General features: G+C 40.7%; 2 protein-coding genes across 5 annotated transcripts; both read right to left on the reverse strand.

Moving 5' to 3' along the window:
• Nucleotides 1-219: 219 nt before the first annotated feature.
• Nucleotides 220-13,337, reverse strand: efemp2a (EGF containing fibulin extracellular matrix protein 2a). 2 transcript variants are annotated; one of them, XM_072395525.1, is made up of 11 exons: nucleotides 13,151-13,337; nucleotides 9,153-9,401; nucleotides 7,421-7,469; nucleotides 7,114-7,302; nucleotides 6,493-6,615; nucleotides 6,262-6,378; nucleotides 4,293-4,412; nucleotides 4,058-4,177; nucleotides 3,763-3,889; nucleotides 3,081-3,276; nucleotides 220-1,096 (listed from the first exon to the last, which is right to left on the reverse strand). In XM_072395525.1, the coding sequence occupies exons 2-11, from the start codon at nucleotides 9,252-9,254 to the stop codon at nucleotides 923-925; spliced, it is 1,317 nt and encodes a 438-aa protein (XP_072251626.1). In that variant the 5' UTR covers nucleotides 9,255-9,401; nucleotides 13,151-13,337; the 3' UTR covers nucleotides 220-922. The 2 variants fall into 2 exon arrangements, with proteins under 2 accessions (XP_072251626.1, XP_072251627.1); XM_072395526.1 differs by lacking the exon at nucleotides 13,151-13,337 and adding an exon at nucleotides 9,515-9,577.
• A 1,411-nt stretch (nucleotides 13,338-14,748) lies between these two features.
• Nucleotides 14,749-19,724, reverse strand: fibpa (fibroblast growth factor (acidic) intracellular binding protein a). Of its 3 annotated transcripts, none has more exons than XM_072395529.1 (11): nucleotides 19,359-19,724; nucleotides 19,170-19,254; nucleotides 17,599-17,797; nucleotides 17,349-17,475; nucleotides 17,015-17,115; nucleotides 16,692-16,825; nucleotides 16,101-16,209; nucleotides 15,906-15,969; nucleotides 15,723-15,809; nucleotides 15,489-15,586; nucleotides 14,749-14,982 (listed from the first exon to the last, which is right to left on the reverse strand). In XM_072395529.1, exons 2-11 carry the CDS (start codon nucleotides 19,252-19,254, stop codon nucleotides 14,913-14,915), a joined length of 1,074 nt encoding a protein of 357 aa, XP_072251630.1. In that variant the 5' UTR covers nucleotides 19,359-19,724; the 3' UTR covers nucleotides 14,749-14,912. The 3 variants fall into 3 exon arrangements, with proteins under 3 accessions (XP_072251630.1, XP_072251629.1, XP_072251628.1); XM_072395528.1 differs by having other exon boundaries at nucleotides 16,101-16,227; XM_072395527.1 differs by having other exon boundaries at nucleotides 16,101-16,230.
• Nucleotides 19,725-21,476: the final 1,752 nt, after the last annotated feature.

Here is a 21,476-nt window from a genome sequence, read left to right on the forward strand (position 1 = left end):
TCCAGAGATGAAAACCCCCGGGTTGACTTACAGAGCAGATAATGAGCATCTTAACATGGAAACATTTGTTAGGACACACATGCTGAACTTGCATTGTTGTGGAGGCCTAGATCCTTTGTCATGAAATGTAAACAAAACACTGGCTTCCAGATATGGCCTTTCATGGCCATCATACTTGACAGAGGAGTATGAGGCAAATTATTTACTGTGACACGCTGATGAAAAGGTATATTGATTTATTTGGGTTTAGAGCTTTAAAAAATAAAAAGTACAACACAATGTGACAACTTTTAATGGTAGAGACTGAGCTCAAACACTGGGGGTGAACAGTGGAGGGTGAAGGCTGAGCGTGGCTGCTGAGGTGTCATGTGAGTGGTTACTGAATCATGTGTCTCAACAGGAAACAGGGCAGACAACAATAAAGTGACAAACAGAACAGAAGTGAACTGAAAATAAGGTGTAAACTGGTGAAAACAGATCAATCTGGTGACATAGGGCATGGATCACTCCACCTGAAGGCAGAATATGTCACAAAGATTCATTTTCACCCTGAACAGAGTAAAATCCCTTTCATACACACTGACCACAGAATGACGCTGCCAGGCAGATGTTAAACACAAAACAAAAGTAAACATGATAACATGAAAATGGCCAAAGTAAAGAAGAAAGAACAACTTGGACTGTGCTAAATGAAGCTGCTATTTATCTGTGTGACACTGCTGCTACAATGTTTTTGTATACTGTACTGCGTGTATAATCTTACACATAATATAGACTGACAGAAAAGTGTCACTTTCTTTGGATGACTAAGTACAAAAAGCTAATAACATAATATCACAGTGACTGGTTGAACTGCATTGACCACTTATGTTTTACAGCTTCTTTTGCATCGATATACCTCCTCTCTTAATGTTCTTCTACTTTAAAAGGTATAAGGCCCGACATAGATGGAAAGTTTGAGGGCGGAGCTGGTCTGGTAGTTGCCCTGGTAGGTGAGCAGAGGGTTAACAGAAACCATCTCCAGGTCCAACGTGTACTCTCTGGGCCCCGACACGGCACGGGCCAGCACCAGCATGGCACTGATGTTATTGATTTGCTGCAGAAGACAAAACAAAACTTACTGAGCACATTGTTACAGCAGAGGAAACTAAACTATTCAGCAGCAGATGTTACGCACATTTACAGTCACATCATTTTCAAATCAGCCATTCTTTCTTTCTTTCTTTCTTTCTTTCTTTTCCTACTGCCACATGTCTGCCACAAGACTTACAATCTCCGATTAAGTCATGTGAGGTTTTTAAAGTTTGTACTCTTTCTCACACGTGTTTTCCCTTATTGTTGCTTATTGTAAGTCTGAACATGCTGAGAATCAGCTGAGCTGGAGGTTACGTCACCAAAACCAGCAGAAATGACGAGTGAAGCAAACTGACTGTACATGAGGAGGAGATAAGTAAAAAAAAAAAATCACATTTTCTGTGCTTGAGCTCGTTTGTGTATCTGAATGACTACCGGCTCAAAAACTGACAAAACACAACCCTATCAACTTGTTTTGGACAATCAAAAGTCATTCAGGGAGCCATTCAGATTTACAACCAGCTCAAGCATCTCTGTCAAAGCAGAATCACTGAGCGAGCTTCATGCACAGACTGCTCCACTGTCAGCTGCACAGTGCAGCACCCATCATTACATTCATGGGAAAACCTACAAAAACCTCAGCAAAAGTCTCCTTGTGTGTTTACCAACCATGGCAAGTTCAATGTGACAACATGACCCGTACCAAATGTCCGTGGCCAAACTCCAGACAACGTAAATATAAGTATTTTATAACTTTTCAATAAGAGCTTGTGTCAGCTTGTTACAAAATTCATGTTGGAGACTAGATAAAGTTTATGCGCTTTAACCCTCTCTCATTAAAGTCTAGCTTTTGTGTCTTTAAGTTTCTTCTCTGACTAAATCAAAAAATGCAAGCTGCTCTGTTTTGTTTGGGGCCTGTTAGGCAGGCAGAGTCCAAATAAGATTATAAGTAAGATAGAAAAAATTGGACGACAAACAAGTTGTTCGGGCAGTTTACCTTCTGTGGGAGAGATGACTCCCTCAGGTATGGACTGGAAATTAATGTTTTGCAGTTAACTTTAAACCCTTTAGACATCACTTCATCTTCTGTGTGCACAACTTTTGACAGTAACAGAAATTGTATCTTTCGGATTTATGTCCTGTGTGGCTCTGATGAAGCTTATATTGATGCTGTCAGGCTTATCTTGGACCGAGCTCAAGGCTCTGTATTACAGACTGGATGTGTGGGCGTCAGTGAGGCAGGGAGGGCCTACTGTAGAGTTGCATCATGTGATGCAGTACTTTTGAAGCCTGATCCAGTCAGGATATATTTGCCTGCACAGGAAGAGACTGTATGAATGTGAACTACTAACAAATTCAGAGCCCTTCGACTTGTAGAGTAAGAAAAATAAGTTAATAAAACACACAATTCAATTTATGCAGTCTATTTTTAAAAAATCAGTAACATTATTTATATTAAATATTTTATACAAAACACATGTTTTCTGAAGGATTCTATAGGATTTACACAATCCCTTGTTTCTTTCTCCTCAGAAAGTGTTTGACTACAACCTGTGCACCTCTTGTTTATACCCAGAAAGAAGTCGTGGAGATTCTCAGATATATCAATGAAGCTGAGCTGTGCATGGTACTAAATGAATAAAAACAGATCTTAATACAGCAACCAAAAGCCTCTAAAAAAGCACCCACACCATCATCTGACACTAAAACTTTTGTTTAATTGGTTTGCAGGTGCCTTCAGCCACATTTAGTAAATGGTAGAAGAAATTCTACACAAAAACAAATACAAACCAGATATCTCAAGCTGACTGGAATTTCAAATAGCTAAGTCTTACTCTGACATTTCTGTCAAGGACTAAATCAAACTGGTGCATACATAGTCATTGGACTATGATCCTGAAAGACTTTGCTGTGATTACAGGTTCTATCGGCACTCGCTGAGCTGAACCATCAATCATCGGATCACTGATCCATCACACTCCCCTCCATCCCCTCTGATATCTCACCCTGATGTAAAAGTCTCCGTTTTCGTCACCGGAGCGGATGCGGAAGGTGTTGTAAGCCCCCGCAGAGACACTGGTGGCCTGAATCTGGAATATGTCGGATGGGACGGAGCGCTCTGAGGTGATGCTCATGTAGCGGTGGACCACAGAGAACGACAGCTCTCGACAGGCAGGTTTGTTGACAGGGCACACACAGCGGCTGGTCACACACAGAGAAGTAAACAGCCACAGTGAGTTACTACTTGAGTAAAAGCAGGTGGGTTATTTTTCACAGTGACTGCAGTTTATATATCTGCCAGCAGAGGGAGGAATATGACAGAGTGGAGAATTCTCTCAAACTGAACCAGCTGAACAGTAGCCTTTTTACCCACGTTTTTCAAACATACTGCTCATACTACCAAATCATCTGGGACATGTTAACAATGACCCACACCTTCTACAGCTTGTTCACAGCTGTAATAGTTTTCTTATTGCACTGGAACGTGTTCAAAAGAAAAGGCCGCACGGTTGGACTCATATGCGGAAAAAGTAATTGGGGTAATTTTGAAGTCTGAGCCTTACTCAGCACAGGAACTGATTACATTCTGAGCTGAAGGCCAACACATATCTGAGTAATAAGGACAAGGTGTGTAGAAGCGTGTGTTTGTGTATGAAGACACAGCAGCCCTCATGAGGTGTCACTCACTTGTCAGACACTTGCACGTATGGGTCTTGGCAACGGTTGTTATCCACACACTGGTACCGTCCGTGGATATTCACACACGTCTGCGTCTCAGTGCACTGATGTTCACCTGTTTCACATTCATTTATGTCTACGGAGGACAAACATCATAGTTTCAGTTTGACGGAGCAGGATGACACAGGAATAGACCCGCCCCCAAGAGAATGAATGCACATTGATTCAGAATAACATCCGTGACTCTGAAAGCATGGTGTGGAGTGTGTTTGTTTCAGGAGGAAATGGAGGCAGGAGTGCTTACCCTGGCACATTCTGGTGCCATGCAGCTGGTATCCTTCTGGGCACACGCAGGAGAACTTCCCAGGTTCATTGACACACTGGTACTGGCACAGGTAACTGGAGTAGCTGCACTCATCAATATCTGACAAGAACAAGCTCAGGTTTCATTTGTACTCCAGAATTCAAAGTAAAGAGGTAAAGATATCAGTTAGTTACACATTGATCCTTATTACTGCCTGAAACAGTGGGTGTCTTACCATTACAAGCAAAGCCATCAGACCCGAGCTCGTAGCCCTGATCACATCGACAAAGAAAAGTGCCGTATGTGTTGTAACACCTCTGAGAGCAGGGGGCACCCATGTCACATTCATTCACATCTGAAAGGAGTGAAGGTAGATTTCACAACACAGAAGTCTCTGAAACATGTTTTTCTCAGTGAGCTGGTTACTACGAGTGGAAAGGTCCACACTTATTCTGCAAAAGCTACTACTCCTGCTGACATCTTTTTTAAAATAAGAAAGGCTCTGTTGGAGAAAAGGTGACTTCAGAAACTGTTCTGTACTGTAACATGTCATTATATATTTATCTTGGGATATTCAATGTTCCACAGAAATGTTTAACATGTTTTTGGATAATTAATTTTTGTTCTGTACTTATAAGTGGGGTCTGACAACAGTCGTGCTTCAGATTTGAGGAACCTGTACTTATCTCGTTATTTTCTTTCCTCTTCAAAAAAAATGTACTGTGTAAAAATGTACTGTGCTTACTTTAGTATACAAATGTGTTAATTCTATTAATTACCACAGTCAGTGAAGCAAGAAATACAGGCTGTTAACAGGACCACATAAAAATTGACCGATTGATATGAAACTTAGTGAAGAGGTGGCACAGGGGCAGAAGAAGAACATATTGGATTTTGGTGTCTGCATCTCTGCCACTGCAGTAGCATCAGTGGGTGCATTTGTTAATGTTCATAAACATTTACATATGGATTTTCATTAAAGAAATACCGCTGGATTCTTCAGTTCGAGCCATGCTCAAAGCATCCTAAGACTTCAATTTCTAGCACTCTGGATTTTATATTTAAAGATATTTTGAGAAGATCTTCATGCCAAACCCTATTAAAGATATCAGATATAGTTGTGCTTTTCAGAAGTGTTCATCCATCACAGCCAATTAAAACTAAATCCGCCAAACGGGGAATTAAGTTATATCTCAGTTTAACTTTCCTCCATCAAAACCAAACTGGGTAGACAAAATGCCTCTCATTTCATTAATTCTGCATCTTGTCTCCTCTCGCCTCTGTCTTCCAAAGTTCTTGAGGTGTGTCTCAATTCCTATAATGCTTCTGGAGGAGTCATGGAAGACGACCTAAAAGCAAGGATGCGGAGGTGTGCCCTTCGCAATACACTTTTCACCTCCGATTATGGAAAAACGAGGACCGTGAAATATTATGCCCTATTTGCATTGAACCAAAAGTAGAAACCGAAGTTATCATAAACAAATCTAATGCTTTTCTGGTAGATATTAAATATAGCTGTATGATGCAGTACAGCGATGGACAGACGACGCAGCTGTGCCTCACACTTCAGGTGCGAGGCAGACATGAGGAGATGAAACGAGGACGTACAAACTGAGAAAGTAAGGGATCCCAGTTTTAAGACACGTATACATATGTGCTGCATTTGCACGACAGGGGCACTATGTTAAGCAAAACTGCATTCTTGCCAAGAACTTTTGTGTCTGGAAATACCACGGGAGGTTCAGAGGCCAAAACGCAACATCTCGTTACATCATGAGTGAACGCCCGGCCTCTGTGGAGGTCTCTCTGAGTGCCCCTCTGGTTTCATGACTGCAGTCGATTACAATATTTGATATAACAACGAGTTGTTAGTATTTTTCGAGTGCTTTAACAAGAGAACAGATTATTAGAAGAAATCCATCCATTTTCTCTACCCACTTAATCCAATTTAGGTTCGCAGGGTTTACCGATGTGACATAAACAGGTTGACATTAGCTACATTATCAAATTGCTGCAGACAGACCATGAGGAGGGACGAAAATAACGGGGGTAGAAAAGATTTGCATGAAAAATATATAGAAATAATTTTCTGTATGTTTTTTTTTTATCTTTTATGTGGAAAAAATGCATGAAATGCAGGATTCAGCGGAGTTGCACCTTGTTATGCTGTTACATGTCTTTAAGTAAATGATTGTTAATCTCACCAATGCAAGATCGGTTGTTTCCTGCCAGCTGGAAACCGGGTTCACACTGACAAGAGAAGGAACCGGGAACATTGACACAGCGATGCTGGCAGTACCTGTACCTGCACTCATCAATGTCTGACAAAAAGAAACAGAGAGGTTTTTAGCATGCTCGGAAAGAAACTTCACTCCACACGCAGCAGCAAATAATGCCGAAGTCCCTGAACAGTTAAAGAATTCAGATCATCTCACCGATGCACTCTGTGCCAACCTTGCGGTATCCATCGGGGCACTGACAGGTGAAGGCACCCAGTGTGTTGATGCACTGCTGGCTCGGCTGGCAGTCATGTTCGTCTCGCTCGCACTCATCGACATCTGTGTGTGTGGGTGACGAGAAACAAAGATGGGTGTAAAATGTGGTTATTGTGAGCAAACACAGCATCATTCAGCACGGCTGGCAGATACAGCATGACTGTTTGAGGTGATGGCCACAATGTTCTCCTCACTTGCACCCAACAGCTGAGAATATCGTGTTGAGTCATGCTTGCTGTCTCATGCAAGCCAGATGAACACCTCATCAGCCTCCAGCACCAGTGGGTTTCTAAAAACCATAGCAGCTGTCTTCGTGTGAAATCGTAGACATTCCTGCACTGCCTGTCTGCCTCCCATGGTTTCGAACTCACTCACACCCACATAGATTGCACCAACACGTTGCCTCCAGTCCCAACGCCTTCTACGGACACCTGTGCCTCACAGTCTGTGGCCACCAACAGTAAAGTTACACAGTCACTCACACACAAACATGCTTAATGATCACTCATCCTGTGGCCACCTGTCCACCTTCAACCCTCAGACAAAAACAAAGAGACCCACCCACACAGCTGTCTCCATGTGGCTCGTAGCCCGGAGGGCAGGTGTTAAAGGCCTCTGTGGGCGAGATGGGGGGCTCTGGAGCAGGGATGACTGACGCAGAGCGAGGAAGGCACAGGTATCCCCCATAGTGGTTGAAGCACTTCATGTCCCCTTTGCAGGCATCTGGAATGGTCTCACACTCATTTATGTCTGTCGGGAGATGCACACACGTTAAATTAATGTATTTGTTAGAAGCAAATTTTAAAAAGGGCTTAGAGAGCTTGGGGAGGTGCTGAGTGGGATAACAGCAAGTAAAAGAGAGCTTTACCTTTGCAGTGCTCAGTATGAGGGTCCCAATGATACCCATCTGTGCATTCCTACCAAAAGCGAGAGAGAGAACAAGCTTGTGAGGAAATTATGGAAAAAAGAGATGTGAACAGTCCCTCCGAGCCAAAGCGTTTCATAATATATTCATAATACGTAATAAATCTTCAGCACTGGAACATGAAAAAAGAAGCAGTCAATGGATAAGCTTGTTTCCTCTGTATTCATGTCAGTGTGCTAAGCCAACGAGATGAAAAGCCTGCCTCTGTTAAAAAGTTTGTGATATTCCAAATTTCAGGCCCGAAGCCAAATGTCCCTTCAAACATAAAGTTTGGAAAAAGGATCATTATTATTTTGGGATGGGGGGCGGTAATGCTGTGACCTGCATGGAAAGAAAAACTGAGGCCCGAAGAAACGTGGTATTAAAACCAAATTTATCCCCAGCAAGGAGAAGGAAACATTCATATGGAACATTGGACAAGAGAAAGGCAGGTGATTCGAGGATAACAACTAAACCTCATACCTAAAAAACACATGAGTATCAGTTGACAGGGGTGATTCAGTAGCATGCAGAAAGGATTTAAAAGCATAGTTATGTTTTTTATTTTCCAGATCAAAGAAAAAGGTGCAAAAAGGAAAAGTTTGAGTACCCTCTTTGGCAAAAATTAGAGCTTGGAAAGGATCATTTTGGTCATTCTTTCTGCATCAGGCTTCTAGGGCCCTTTTTGAGGTAGTCTCTGTAGGACTTTGGGCTGTGTTTTGGATCATCACCCTACAGGAACCATTCTCTCTTCATCTTCAGTGGTATTTAAACACAGTGGGATGCTGAATTTGTTAGTTGATTTAATCCATTCTTCTAACAGTAAAACATTCTCGGGTTACTGGTTACAACATAACTGCGAATCGTGATTGGTCTTAAAAACTGAGCTGTTTCTCTCTTTAAGTTCTGTAGACCTCTTTTGGCCTAAAAGTTCAGTTTTTTTAGTTTAATTCCCGAAGCTTCGTTTCCAGAAAGCTTCAGGCTTTTTTAAACTGCTAACAATGAGTATTCTGATAATGATCCTTCCATGAAGGTTGTAAATGTGTAGGTGCATGTTAGCTCCAACGGCTTCACAAAGGTTTCCTGCAATCAAACTGTGGTTTTGATTTGTCTTTCTAACAATCCTGTTGGCAGTTTTCTCTGACAGTTTACTGGGCTTTCCAGACCTCAACTTGATCTCCTCCATTCCTATAACTGCCACTTCTAAATTATACTACAAACAGAGGACAAAATATATGGCTATCTTCTTATATTCCTTTCTTGTGTTATGGGATTTAATTATCTTAATTTTCAGGGTGCTTGGCAGCTGATTGGAGGAGCCCATAGCTGCTGACTTTTGGATTTCAAATGTGTTGCCCTAAAAAGCTAACAGACACTCTGGTAAAAGTTATCTGAGAGCTGAAATCTCCCTCTTGAATTATGCTCCTTTCATGTTGTCTCCCTAAAATTGTATAAAACTTAAAAATAATTATCTAACCTTACTTGTAGTGTTGAAAAGAATATTTAATCTTTAACTTGGAAACTTTTGGAAATCAGCTTATTTTGTATTCACATAGCTATTCTCAGTAAAAGAGATTTCGACTGGGGCCGACAAACTTTTGCAGGCTATTGACGGTAGAATGGAAGATGGAGAGAAGATGCAAATTAAAGGATAGATAGGAGAAGAGAAAGAGGGAGAAGATTCATCCATCCTTACCGTGTAGGTGTCAGTTTCTCTATGTGACTGTGAAATCGCACTGCGGAGGAGCACCGACACACATATGCACACACACAAGATTGACACACAAACACCCTGCATACTAATGCACTAACTGATGGGTGATCGAGCAGAAAGAGACAACAATAGCATGCACACAAACACACACACGCACACACAACTATTCAACAGGTTGCAGTGCCGTGAAGTTGAGACTCTGTGATGTACAGAGAAGTCAGGAAGCGGTGTCTGTATTTCAGAAAGAGACAGAGGGAGGGGGGAACATAGACAGACAACATTAAAACTGGTTTTGATTCAGTGTCAAAACTCTCTTCTGCTGTAATCTGAAAAGGATAAATCACCTCTAAGTATAAAGTGCTGGGACCAGTTTTTAAGGAGCCAGTCAGAACACAAATAGCTTTGTGGCCAGTTTCCTCTTAATCCCAGCAAAAATAAATGGAATGAATCTCTTTGCCAGGTCAAAACACAAACATTGTGACGTACCCCAACCTTCGGCTGAAAATAACCAAGTCAACATCACATAAATACTGCGTACAGAAAGGCCTCTATGTCTGCATATTGGCAGTGGAAGGAATGACTGTCTGCTGTGTATCAGAGCTAAGACTGCGCTGCCACATAAATCCTGAATGTGTGTCATGTGTTTTACCGCAGCATCTCAGGCTCACCTGCTTCAGTTTCAAAGCTTAAAGGTAATTTCTCACTGTGACGAGCAAGATCCCTCCATGTTGATTCTGACTATCTCTCAGAGCCAGCTAAATCTACCAGACAACACAAGTCGGTGGCTATTCAAATTTACGAAACACAGCAAAAACTGAAATCTAAGTGAGGTGAAACATTTCAAAACAAGGCAACATGTCAAGATATTTCTTCCTCCTAAGACATTTTTCTAATCGCATCAGGTCTTTTGTCCTTAATGTCCTTAATATGATACTGATTTTACTGATTCTGAGTAAGTTAATGATTGAAACTGGGAATGTCACAGTTATAATGCTTTTATGGAACACTGGCAAGTGCAAGAATGAAAATACTTTGGCTGTTTGATATATTCCTACTAACAGGACAAACGTAATTGTTTTTGGTCTGGTTCCTCTAGTGACAATATAGCTGTGCGGGTCTCAGAGTCTGAAAAACTTACTTGTTTGAAAAAAAATCATGACCAGTCCTAAGTTCTGCTGGCAGTTCATTTTGCTTCTTTTTTCTTGTTTTTGAAAGGCAATTAGGTGAAGTGAAAACATGCTGTGTAGAAATACCAGATTGTCAGGGTCCTTCATACGTGTATTTACCTTGAGAACTTTAAACACATTCATACTGCTTATACTCGGGCAGTTGAATGCAAGACTTTTCCCTCGAACAAATTATTCTGACACTTTTCCTACTTCTACCTTAGTTTAGGCTCTTTGTATGTCTTCCACCGCTAATCTTTTCAGTTCTCTGTCCGGTGTCTTGTATTTTTGAGGTGGTTTAAATTGTATTGTGATTGTATAGTATTCTCTTGAACTGGGATTCGCAAGCACAACCATCCCTTAGTTAATGTTCCTGAACAAAGGGCTTTTAAAAATAAATGAATCATTCAAACCCTGGCAGGCCAAAGATGTATAAAAAAAACAGGCCAATCCAAGTCATAGAAAAAGCATTGTAAGGAAGTGCTGTTTACAAAGTCAGTGAGTTCCAGCTAAAATGCACGACAGGAAAGTTATAATCATTGCCTGTCTACATGCACAGACTCACGTTCTCTCTCATATGAATTCCAGCGGCCGCGTTTGCAGGCACTGCTTATTGATGTATTTCAGTTTCAGACAAATAGAAGGCTTGAGGGGTGATTCGAACACCCTCAAATACTCGCTGGATGACATCACAGGAAAATTGTGACCTTTGCATTGTGAAACAAACATGCTTACACACAGAAAGCACAGACGGCAAAACATACCATCATGCAACCGCAGTTCGTGACCTCTTTCAGTTGGCCAACCAGCCACTGACAACCAGTGAGAATGCGAGCCAAAACCACCCAAAAACAAACTGACCATTAGTCCAGGGTCCACTCACTCACTGGCTATTGAGTGTGGGCAGCAGGGATGCATGGGTGTTGCCCTGCTGCCGCTGGAGATCAAGTGGTGGTGGACTTCTGGAATGCCCGTGGCGAGGATGTGGGCGCCAATTCTCAGCTGGGATGCCCTGCCACTGCAGTGGTTCCCAGAGTATCAGGTTCTGGGAAACCCCCCATGGTTTAAATAAGAGGACAGCTGGTGCCAAACCTCCAGCCACTGCTCCCCTAAACTCATCGTTCCATAGGGTGCGTAGGAGGACGTCAGAGGATGTGGCTCTGACCCCAGAGTTCACTGTCTGGTGCGACAACCACTCACACTGAGAAACGCAGGTTAACTAAAGCTGAAACGGTTATGAGATTATTGATTAGTCACTCTGTAGAAAATAAATCGGCAAGCATTTTGATTAGTTTTTTAATTACATTTTTCAAGCAAAAGCTAGTTTGTTCCAGCTTACAAAATTTATGAATTTTCCAATCTCACTTAATATGACAGTGAATTAAATCATTTGGGGTTCTCAACTGTTGGTCGGACAAAAAGCGGACATCTGAAGATATGTAGACGTGTGCTGAATAAATACAAATACAAAAGTAGATTAACTGATGGCTAAAGAATAGATAAGTTGCAATCTGTGCTGAAATGTGTAAATATCCCTTCATTTGTCCATTACCTATACCCATCTGATCCTTTAGTGGTCACAGGGGATGTACAGGTGGACAAGTTTTCATCACAGGCCAAACATTTATTTTCTATAAAATAAAAAAGATTTAAACAATCAAATACTTTTAGGAGTTGGAGCTTGGTTCAGCCTTAGGACAGTACACTGACCCATTTTGAGAATCACAGACAGCCCAACTTAACAAGCAAAATGTCAGATGGCTTATAAAAGTGACCACATGGACAACCAGAGAAAACAAGCAGCTAGACCACACACATACACACACAGGGGGAGTGTAAACTGCAGGATGGTCATTTGTTATTAGAGCATACTAATGCTAGCTTTGTGTGGCTGCGCTCCGCTGTGCGTGGAGAAGTCGGAGAACATGGTGGCCCGGCGTGCTCCAGCTGAGCCTAGTTACAACTGCTACTGTGGGGCTGCACTGCACTGCACTACCAGGGTTCTGTAGCTCGTTCGCATCCCTGCTAATGATGAATGGTGTTGGCCTGTCAGAGAAATTCACACACTGCCTGTTCTAAGCTGGTCCGCACTCCCCGTGGTGATGCTGCTCTGTAAAGACTGGATGTGATGTATGAGTGTTTGCTTACAGTGTGGCATGAGAAGATGGGCTGCTCTCATGGGAACAGCACTCACTCGTGTTGCCTTATAATCCCACCTGAGTCAAGGCATTAATGTGGAGCTGTCTCTTGTCAGCGTGTGTTGCATAAACAGTTATATAAATCCAGTGTCAAACAGCAGTAAGGCCCTGTGAGGTCATCATAGTTAAGAAACATGTTGTCACTGTTTATCTTGTAGGAATTCAACTTCACCCAAATCCCTTGCTATAGATTCACCCGTCTACTGGCTAAACTGAGATTGTGACACTAACTTTTAATGTGGTTCAACATGAACGAGATAGAATCATTTTGTAATATAAGGCACCATAATACGTGCCTTGAGACTCGCTGCCTCTCTTCCTGTCTGACCTCCTAACAGTTAGAGCCAAGAAGCAAACTACACAGCCACGTTATCTTGGCTCTTGAAAGAAGCCAAGTGCAGCTGGGAGAGTGGAGCAGACAGAAGGGCAGCGGTGCAACTGTGACGTGTACAGCCTGTACCAGAAAACTGGCCAAGAGGAACATCTCACCTCCCTTATTTCTCCTTAAAAGCTTGCAGACTTCCCAAGTCATCCACCAGCTCCCTCAGTTTGACATGACCCTCTTCTTATATATGTATATATATAAAAGACATGAATGAAACGCAGGAAAACTCACAGATGAATCTTTTCCGTTTGTCCTCAGCCTCTAAGCCTCCCTCTGACCGGTGTGTCCGTCTGCAGTCTGTGGTCGTCCCGGATAAGTTGGTGTTCAAAAGTGGTCCCTTAAACTGCTGCCTGTATGACCCTGAGAGAGTGAGTGGGGAGACCGACAGCTGGAGCAGATGAACACATGGAAAGGGAGGGCTAGAGGAGACGAGGAAGGGAGGGAGGAGAGAGGGACAGCCCATTCTTACCCCCCCTCTGGCCCCCTGCACTGCCATCCTCCCCACTCCAAACCCCCTCTCCGTAACCCCCCTGGATGCAAATTCCTGGTCTGCGGCCCAAATACCGAGTTCCAAATCCGTCCAAGTCACAGGCACAGCAGCTAACAGATTCACACACACATGCCCCCCATCTTCTTCCCCAATACCCCCCTCCTACTGGTCCCGCAACACACCTGGTTTCATTTAAACTAAACCCCCACAAAAGCCCCAAGCTCTCCCAACCTTTCCTCCCTCTCTTTTCCCACTTACCCCCCATGTATCTATACTTACCTCCCCCATCTTTTCCTTTTTTTCCCCCATAAAGCGACTTTAAGCCCTTGCTGTCGTCCAATCTGACATGCAGGATATTTATAGTCCTGGAGAAAGAAGTTAATGGAATGTGGACAAAAATTAGAGAGTGGAAGAGAGTGACTATGTGGAAACCTACTCGGAAAATTTCTCAGCTCATTTTGCAGAATGAGCTAGCGGTATTTTTCTGGGATGAAATACAGAAAATAAACGACTATCAGCTTAGCTCTGCGCTGTTTGTACATGACTAATGCATTTCTGGGCTTGGAATCATTTCCGCCAGTATGTTTACTTGCAAAATTTTGCGTATGTTATGTTGCAAACGAGTCAGGATGTTGCCTAACCTAAGGTTGTCCTCACCAGTATGAGCGTAAGTCAACTCAAACTGTGAGGTCATACTTGTTTCAGGCAGCTACAAAAGTATAATTACAGGCTTCTTCCCAAGAACGGTTACAAAATGATTATCTGAATTGAAGTTTATAACCGAATATTAAATATTTAGGGAGGAATAGCTATATTTTCCTCCAATTTCTTTTCCCTCTTTTTAAGTAAACCTCAGATGTGTTGCTTTCGAACCCCTTTCTTAGCCTCAGCTTGTTTATGTGCCCTGTGTTTCTGTGTGGTGGCAGAGATGGCAGCTGTCATTACAGGGGATGTTGTTAAAAATCACACTGACGCCCCCCTGGCTTGACCAACTGTGCCCCTCCTGGTTGGTCCCCTATGGCCACACACAGACATCCCACACACTGGTTGGAGTGATTTCATCATGTGCTGATCCTAGTTAAAATCTCAAACATTTTATAGTCTCGTGTTGGTCACACACTCTTGAAACATGGCTTTGAAAGTCTGGCAATATCGCTCTCGCATGATTCTGATCTCCTTTTTCTTTTTGGTCCCTTATCTCCACCCAACACCCACAAGATCATAAATCCTGTTTCTGGGATGGGTTAATGAGAACATCTCTGCCATATATAACACTGCGAATAAAACACTGACGTAAAGCACGAAGACAAGTTAAATGTTAACATAAAACAAAATGACATTCTGATGATTATACATGAACTTTATTTATGAACCAAATTTCCAGATGCTGCAGGGGCACTCAAGCTGCAAACCAGCGGCAATAAGACTTAAAAATGATCGCTGTTAACGAAACAGAGAAAGCACAAGTGAAGGAAGCGAGGGGCGGCCCAGTTAAGATCCACCTCAGTCGTGATACATTTTGAAGATACAGCTTTTGATGACGCCCATGTATCTGTCCCACACAATCTGATGCCTGAGGGGCAGAAAAGAGAGACAGAAAAATAAGTAAACAGCAAGCAAATGACGCATGAAAAACTGTAATTGTGAAATCCGGGTGAAGTGAGTAAATGAGGCAATCGAGGTCCCCTCTGTATATTCAGGGGGGGTTTTTGCTTCTTTTTATGAATATGTCTTTGTCAAGCTATAGTGGTGCAGGGCTGTGTAAACCCTTAACAACATTCCTGAGAGTTTGCATGAGAAACAAGGTAACTACAGTTTAAGAAATCATGGGCGAGATAGGGAGACACCCACTGGCAGAACAGATATGTTCATTTTAGAAAGAATTTCAACATACAACTTACATACCACTATACAACTAACATACCCTCGTTGGTTTATTCTTTAGTTTTCCCAAAGCCATCGACATTAGCCTGAATGTATTTTGTAGAAAGGCTCAATCCAAGGGAGCAGATAACCCTGGCAGAGCTGGTGCCATGTTCTACCTGATTAACTCTGCAGAATAAAAGCATATCAACTCACTTGAATGTGTCAAGAATGTGTACAGAGTTGGTGTAATGAGTGAGGTAGAGTTTCATGTCCGCAGCTGTCCAGCGGTCTGAGCGGCACGGCTCAATAAACTGGAGGAGAAAATAAGGGGAGGTGGTCATGTCACACAGGCAGACAGAATCTGGCACAGATCTCAAAAAACCTGGGCTGGATGAAGAGATTTTTCTTCTCTTTTTTCCTGGATAAAACACTTTGAAGAAGTCTCACCTTCTCAACGAGGTCAATAAAGAAATCTCTGACATCTTTGGTGTTGGTTAACTTTGCAGCGATGTTGACGAGGCCTCTGGAAAGATTCTACAACAAGAGAGTTGCAGAGAGTTAAAACTCTGAATTTCTTTTCAGTGTAATTATTACTGGTAGCTTGTGCCAGGTGGGCGCAAGATTTCTCACTTTAAAATTAGCCTCCATCTCATTAAAAGTTTTGGTCTTTCCTCTGAGAGCCGTGCAAACCAAACTGAGCAGAGAGGAGAGACAAACAACAGAAAATTGGATATAAGAGCGTGTGGATAAAACTTGTTAGGAATCCAGCATGTTCTTCTGTCATCAACAAAAAAAAAGGTAGATTTTCGAGTGTGTTTTTGTTACCTTTTGTGTTGATCCAGCAGATCTTTGTCAGTGATTAAAATCTTTAGTTCTTTCAGCTCTTGTAAAAACTCTTTATCAAGATCGACGTCCATGTCTTCCACCATGTTATCTACAAAGGAGTCAGGTCCTGCTGAATCAGTTTAAAGAATATTTCTTCCATTTATGCACTTTTCTTACAATGACAATCATTTCATTATAGCATGATGGGGACACTGTCTGACTGTATAAACCTTTTACACTTTATCAATTCAAATTAAAATTTTATTCTAATGAAGACCTACAAAACCTGAAGGACCTCTGCTGGTCAGTGAGCCTCACTGACTAAACACAACTTTAAAAGCTATTCATTATAAACAACTAACATAGAGTATATACAATTTATTCTCAAGTGAAACATTCATTCTAAGCCCTGTTGATTTTACATTTTTTGTTTTTCATGGATACACCACTGTTTTAGTGCTGTGTAAACCTTAAACCAAAGCCAATTAAGACACGACATTTGATTAATGTGCTACACAGCTGTAATAAATAGTAAATGTGCCCCTCGTATCTTATGTCAGCAATATGGCCAAAGGAAACAGAATTCCTCACCGACTGCGCCAACAGTCCAGTTGTTGATAAGCTGCCCAGCACAGAAAGCAAAGTCCTGGAAAGTGAGATACTGCAGTTTTCTTTTCCCCGTCTCAAAGCGGTTGTTGGCAAAGAAAACAATAGCAGCGTAATCCCTGGAAAAAGTAGATTACAAAATAGGACAAGATAATAAGATGAGTGTTTTCATTGGTTCAGATAACCTCAATACTGGCCTCTTAATGAGATTTTTTTTAGACATTATTAGAAAGAAAAAAAAAGAAAGAAAAAACTGATTTCAGGTAATAAAAATTGCTTTTTTACGCTTTCACAAATAAACCGTATACTTTGCAAGCTTGTCAGAGAGAAGAAAATGGTGACGGATGTTCTCCACCAGGGGTCCCTTCAGCTCCTCTACAACTTTGAAAACACGCTTGAAGTTGTCAAACTGAAATATGAACACATGATGCAGGAGATTTATTACATTACAATAACCGAACCTGGACAAATGAGTCAGTTTGAAAAGTCAGTTTGTTAAAATGTTGAAGCCTTCACAGAAAACAAGAAAACAACTGCTGTATGACCAGTGTTTTTAATCAAGGTAGCGAGTACTGTATTTCATAAATAAAACTGAATGGAAGACCTGCTCCACAGTGAAGGACACTGGGACGGTGTTCTTACCTGTCGTCGGCAGCTTTTCAGCGTCACGCCTGTTTTGGCACTGATATCGTCCAAGTCTTTCTTTGTTCCCTTGGAGAGCTTCTTTCCCAAAACCTCGCGCACAAACCCATCATCAAAGGCATAATATCTAAACCAAGAGACACACACTTTTCAGCATATCATCTCATCTATAACATTGAAAAGTAGAGGGATTGAATAATGAAATACGGCAACATAAACAGAGCCTGGAAAACAAAGATCAAAGCATCACCTCTCTATGAGGATGGTTTGTCGATGAGGTGTGATCTGGTAGAGTAGCTGGTTGGCCAGTTTGGCCGGACTGTGCAGCAGACGCTCACACATGTGGAAGGTCCTATACTGGTCCATGGTGTCACTCAGAACAACATCTGCATTTGCTTCACATTCATCAAGCACTCCTCCCTCCATACGTACCTTCACGGCATCGGTCACTGTTGGATGAATCACACAAGCACAGTTCACGGGGTCAGGGATCCACTTACGGCTGTAATTATAACATCATGCTCTAACAAAATTACTCCTGTGGTGTTAATACTCAATAGCACCCAACAGTGACTGCATCTTTAAGATTTGCACTGGCTGTTTCGAGTCTGCAGTATTTGGAAGTGGATGCTGTATTATCTGTGCTGATGATAATCACAGGTGTCTTCCCATTTGTTTCACATGTTTGATGCATTAGATGACTGGTTCCTGACATTTGACTCAAGCCACTTAAAAGCAGTTTGTTTATCTAAAAAAATCTTATTCAGCTAACATTTCAACTCAAGTGATAGGTTGACTTCTCAGATTGTTTCACAAAATAAATAATGGAACGAATAAGGCAAAAGGTATGAAACCAATCAACCAAGTGTGGAAACTCCAGTATCAGTATAGTTGTTAGCTGTTGAATATCACTTTGTTTTTTAAGCTAACTACAAGGTACGATCAGGAGCCGTTTCACAACAACTAAAAAAGAATAAAGAAACAAAGGCTCCTCTAATATTCTAATTGTTTACCGCCCTGTCATCTCTTTCCTGTGTCCTCCTGCCTGTGACACTTAAACTGATCTCATCTCTTGCAGAATGTTTTGAAATTTGAAATTTGAAAGATGCATCTGTGGGAGGGAGGGTGCTAGTGAGGATGCACAGGTGCTGCCTTTGTGGGAGTCTTTTCAGCACCAGTGGCAAATGAAAGGCGGGAAATGTTAATGAAAGTAATGCTCATCTCATCATAAGCCGTAACAAAGCTATAAACAGGTGATGCAACCGTACAACACATCTTATGTGATTATTGCTAGTTTAGCATAACATTATAAAGATGTGGAAACATGGATAAAATAAAACATTTTACTGCATATCCTAACTTAACTATTTAACTTTTTATATGTAAAGATCACAGACACAGAATTGTTTTTTTGTTTTTTTAAATTCAGCTTTAAGAGAAAGTTTCCTTCTCCAGTTTATCTGACTTCTCGTTTTGTTATCTTTTAAGCAACTTTAAGCATAATAGTTACCTCTTTTTAGTGCATGACTTGTTTACTATGTTTTCTGTCTCGAGTTTTTAATCTCTGCATTTGTATTTTAACTTTGGCTTTTATTACTATCGATATCAATATTTGACTATTTGTAAATTGTTACAATGAGTGCTGTTAGTCTTTAATGGGTTTTTCTTTTTTTTCTTTAGAAGTTTGTTTTTAGTTCTGTAAAGCACTTTAGGTTGCATTTCAAATGCTTGAAACATGAAATATAAATAAAGCTGAGCTGAGCTGACCTCAGCTTACTCCTCGAAAAACTATGATCAACATGTTCAGGTTGTTAGTCCTACCTGTGTATCCATCCAACCAGAGCTGATAAACCTCCTCATCCATGATAGTGGTATTACCTACGAACACATCCAGCTCTACAGACATCTGCGTGGAACAAACAAGCAGAAGGAAGAGCCACTTTTCGTTTGATCAAGTAAACCCTCAACAATAAACCAAAAGTGCTCAAATGTCACAAAGTGATTTTATACCTTGTTTTTTTCTCAGTGTTGTCCAAAATCCAGTTTTAGGTATTTAACTTTAATTAATGCGTGCCTTCAAGGTTTGATTCTATTAGCTGGGATTAAACACATTCTCCATGGCTTTCTTATTAGCTAACTAGCTCCAGTTCTAGATTAGCCTATTTAGCAAAATACGTCTCAAAATTAGAAACCGCTATTGGAACGGAAACTGGTCCCCAGTCAACAAAAACGTAAATTAGGACTAAAATAACCTGACGATACAAACTAGTAATCAGCGAAAACTCAAACTTTTTAGTTCCTAGCAGGAGCATCTGTCAATTGCGTCCCTGCATTGATATTAGAGCGCAATGTCAACAACGGCTGTCACGCAGCACGGACTTCCTGGTATGTGACGTCACATAGAAGATCTCGTTTACGTTTGAAGGTATCTCGAGATCATACAACAAAAAGCCGTGAGGACAAATGATTTATACATGGGTTGTGTGCATTATGGAAGAAATAGAATTAGAAAATTACTTGTATACATATACATATATTTACATATGAATATAAACATCATAAATATCTATATAGCTGCACTCCATCTGTTACATATAAAAATTGTCTAATTAATTTTTAAAAGTAACTAATCTTTCTAAGGTCTTACCAATAAACAACATTATTATTGTTGTAGTACCTGATATACACTGGGCATCCTAGTTTTATGTTAAATAGATGTTTACGTTTTTGTAACTGTACAAAGAGGCATTTTTGTCACATTTACAACCCTTTTATCAAAAAATAATAATAGAAAATGATTAAATATATATTTAATTGAAAATGGTAAGAGAACATGTCACGTCATGTCACTCACTAATTAGTGTCAATATATCTATAGAAAACAAAATATTATAAAAAATAAATCCCTCCTTTTTTATTTTTTTTTTAATGTGAGGGTTTAAAGGAAATACATTTCAATGATTTTCTGTTATTTTACATTTTCTTTTGTATCTCAACATTTTTGTGGACAAGGTTGAAATAAATGCTATCCCAAATCAATTAATGGCACAGACTGAGTCAACACATTTTTTAATTATTACCACTTGTTTTTCAGAATTAAAGATAAATGTAGTAAGATTGCACCTACATTTTATGTGCTTTTTGGTTGTCATGCTTTATTCTAAAACAGTTTCTGTTTTAGATCAATTTTTTACCCAGAACCCTCCTTGTCAGAGCTTTTCAATTATCTTTTATTGGCTTAAGCTTTAATTATTTGCATTTTTTATTAAGATATTAAAGCCTACTTTTGCAAGAGCTGACATCTCATCATTCATTTGAGTCGGATGTGGCACAATTCCAAGACTTAAGCGCTCTTATACTGTATTAGTTGCATTATTAACAATAGGCCATTTATTAGAGTTATCATCCCTTGGCACAGATTATATAATGGACATCTGTGCATACAAATCAGTATTTAATACTGTATCAGATAAAATTGAAATACTGTGATAATCAGTTCTATGTTAGTTACTTTAGATTAAACAGCCATTTATAAGAATACCATCATTGTGGAGAATTTGTCTCATCACATATGCAGAGCTGATTCATCTCAGTCTGTTTTCTTCTATTATTTGTGATTTCAAAGTGTTACACTGACGCAAATATTCATATCTGAGTGACAGTCATTGACGCATTAACCCATGGTTTCATAAACCCATCAAACTTCTCAAATCTCATCACTTCACAGTATAAACCCACGTCACTGAACTCAGCACAACCCATTCATTTTCAGAAAGAAAGCCCTACATGGTCAGAGTATAACCAGCTGACAATGGAAGATTATGTGAAGACTCAAATTATAACAGTGCATTTGGCAGCTAAACAGTAATTTCTTTTTGACCTTTGTCCTTTCATTTGTGCTCTTAGTTATTATGAAATGCATCAGATCAAAGATAGGCTTCTGTGGTCTCAGGGACCCTGCAGTCAGAGCTTTGCTTGCTGTCCTGCATGTACACAATCTGCTCTCTTTTCCTCTGGCGATTAATCCAAATAAATCCCTGTAAATCCCTCTCCTCACCCTCCCTTTCAGTGTTTCTGCATGTGTCCTTCAAAATCACAACATGAGGGGAAAACGACCTGTCTTTTTGT

The sequence above is a fragment of the Leuresthes tenuis genome, unplaced genomic scaffold (assembly GCF_036924035.1).
Source record: "Leuresthes tenuis unplaced genomic scaffold, fLeuTen1.0.hap1 SCAF_11, whole genome shotgun sequence".
Classification (NCBI taxonomy): domain Eukaryota; kingdom Metazoa; phylum Chordata; class Actinopteri; order Atheriniformes; family Atherinopsidae; genus Leuresthes; species Leuresthes tenuis.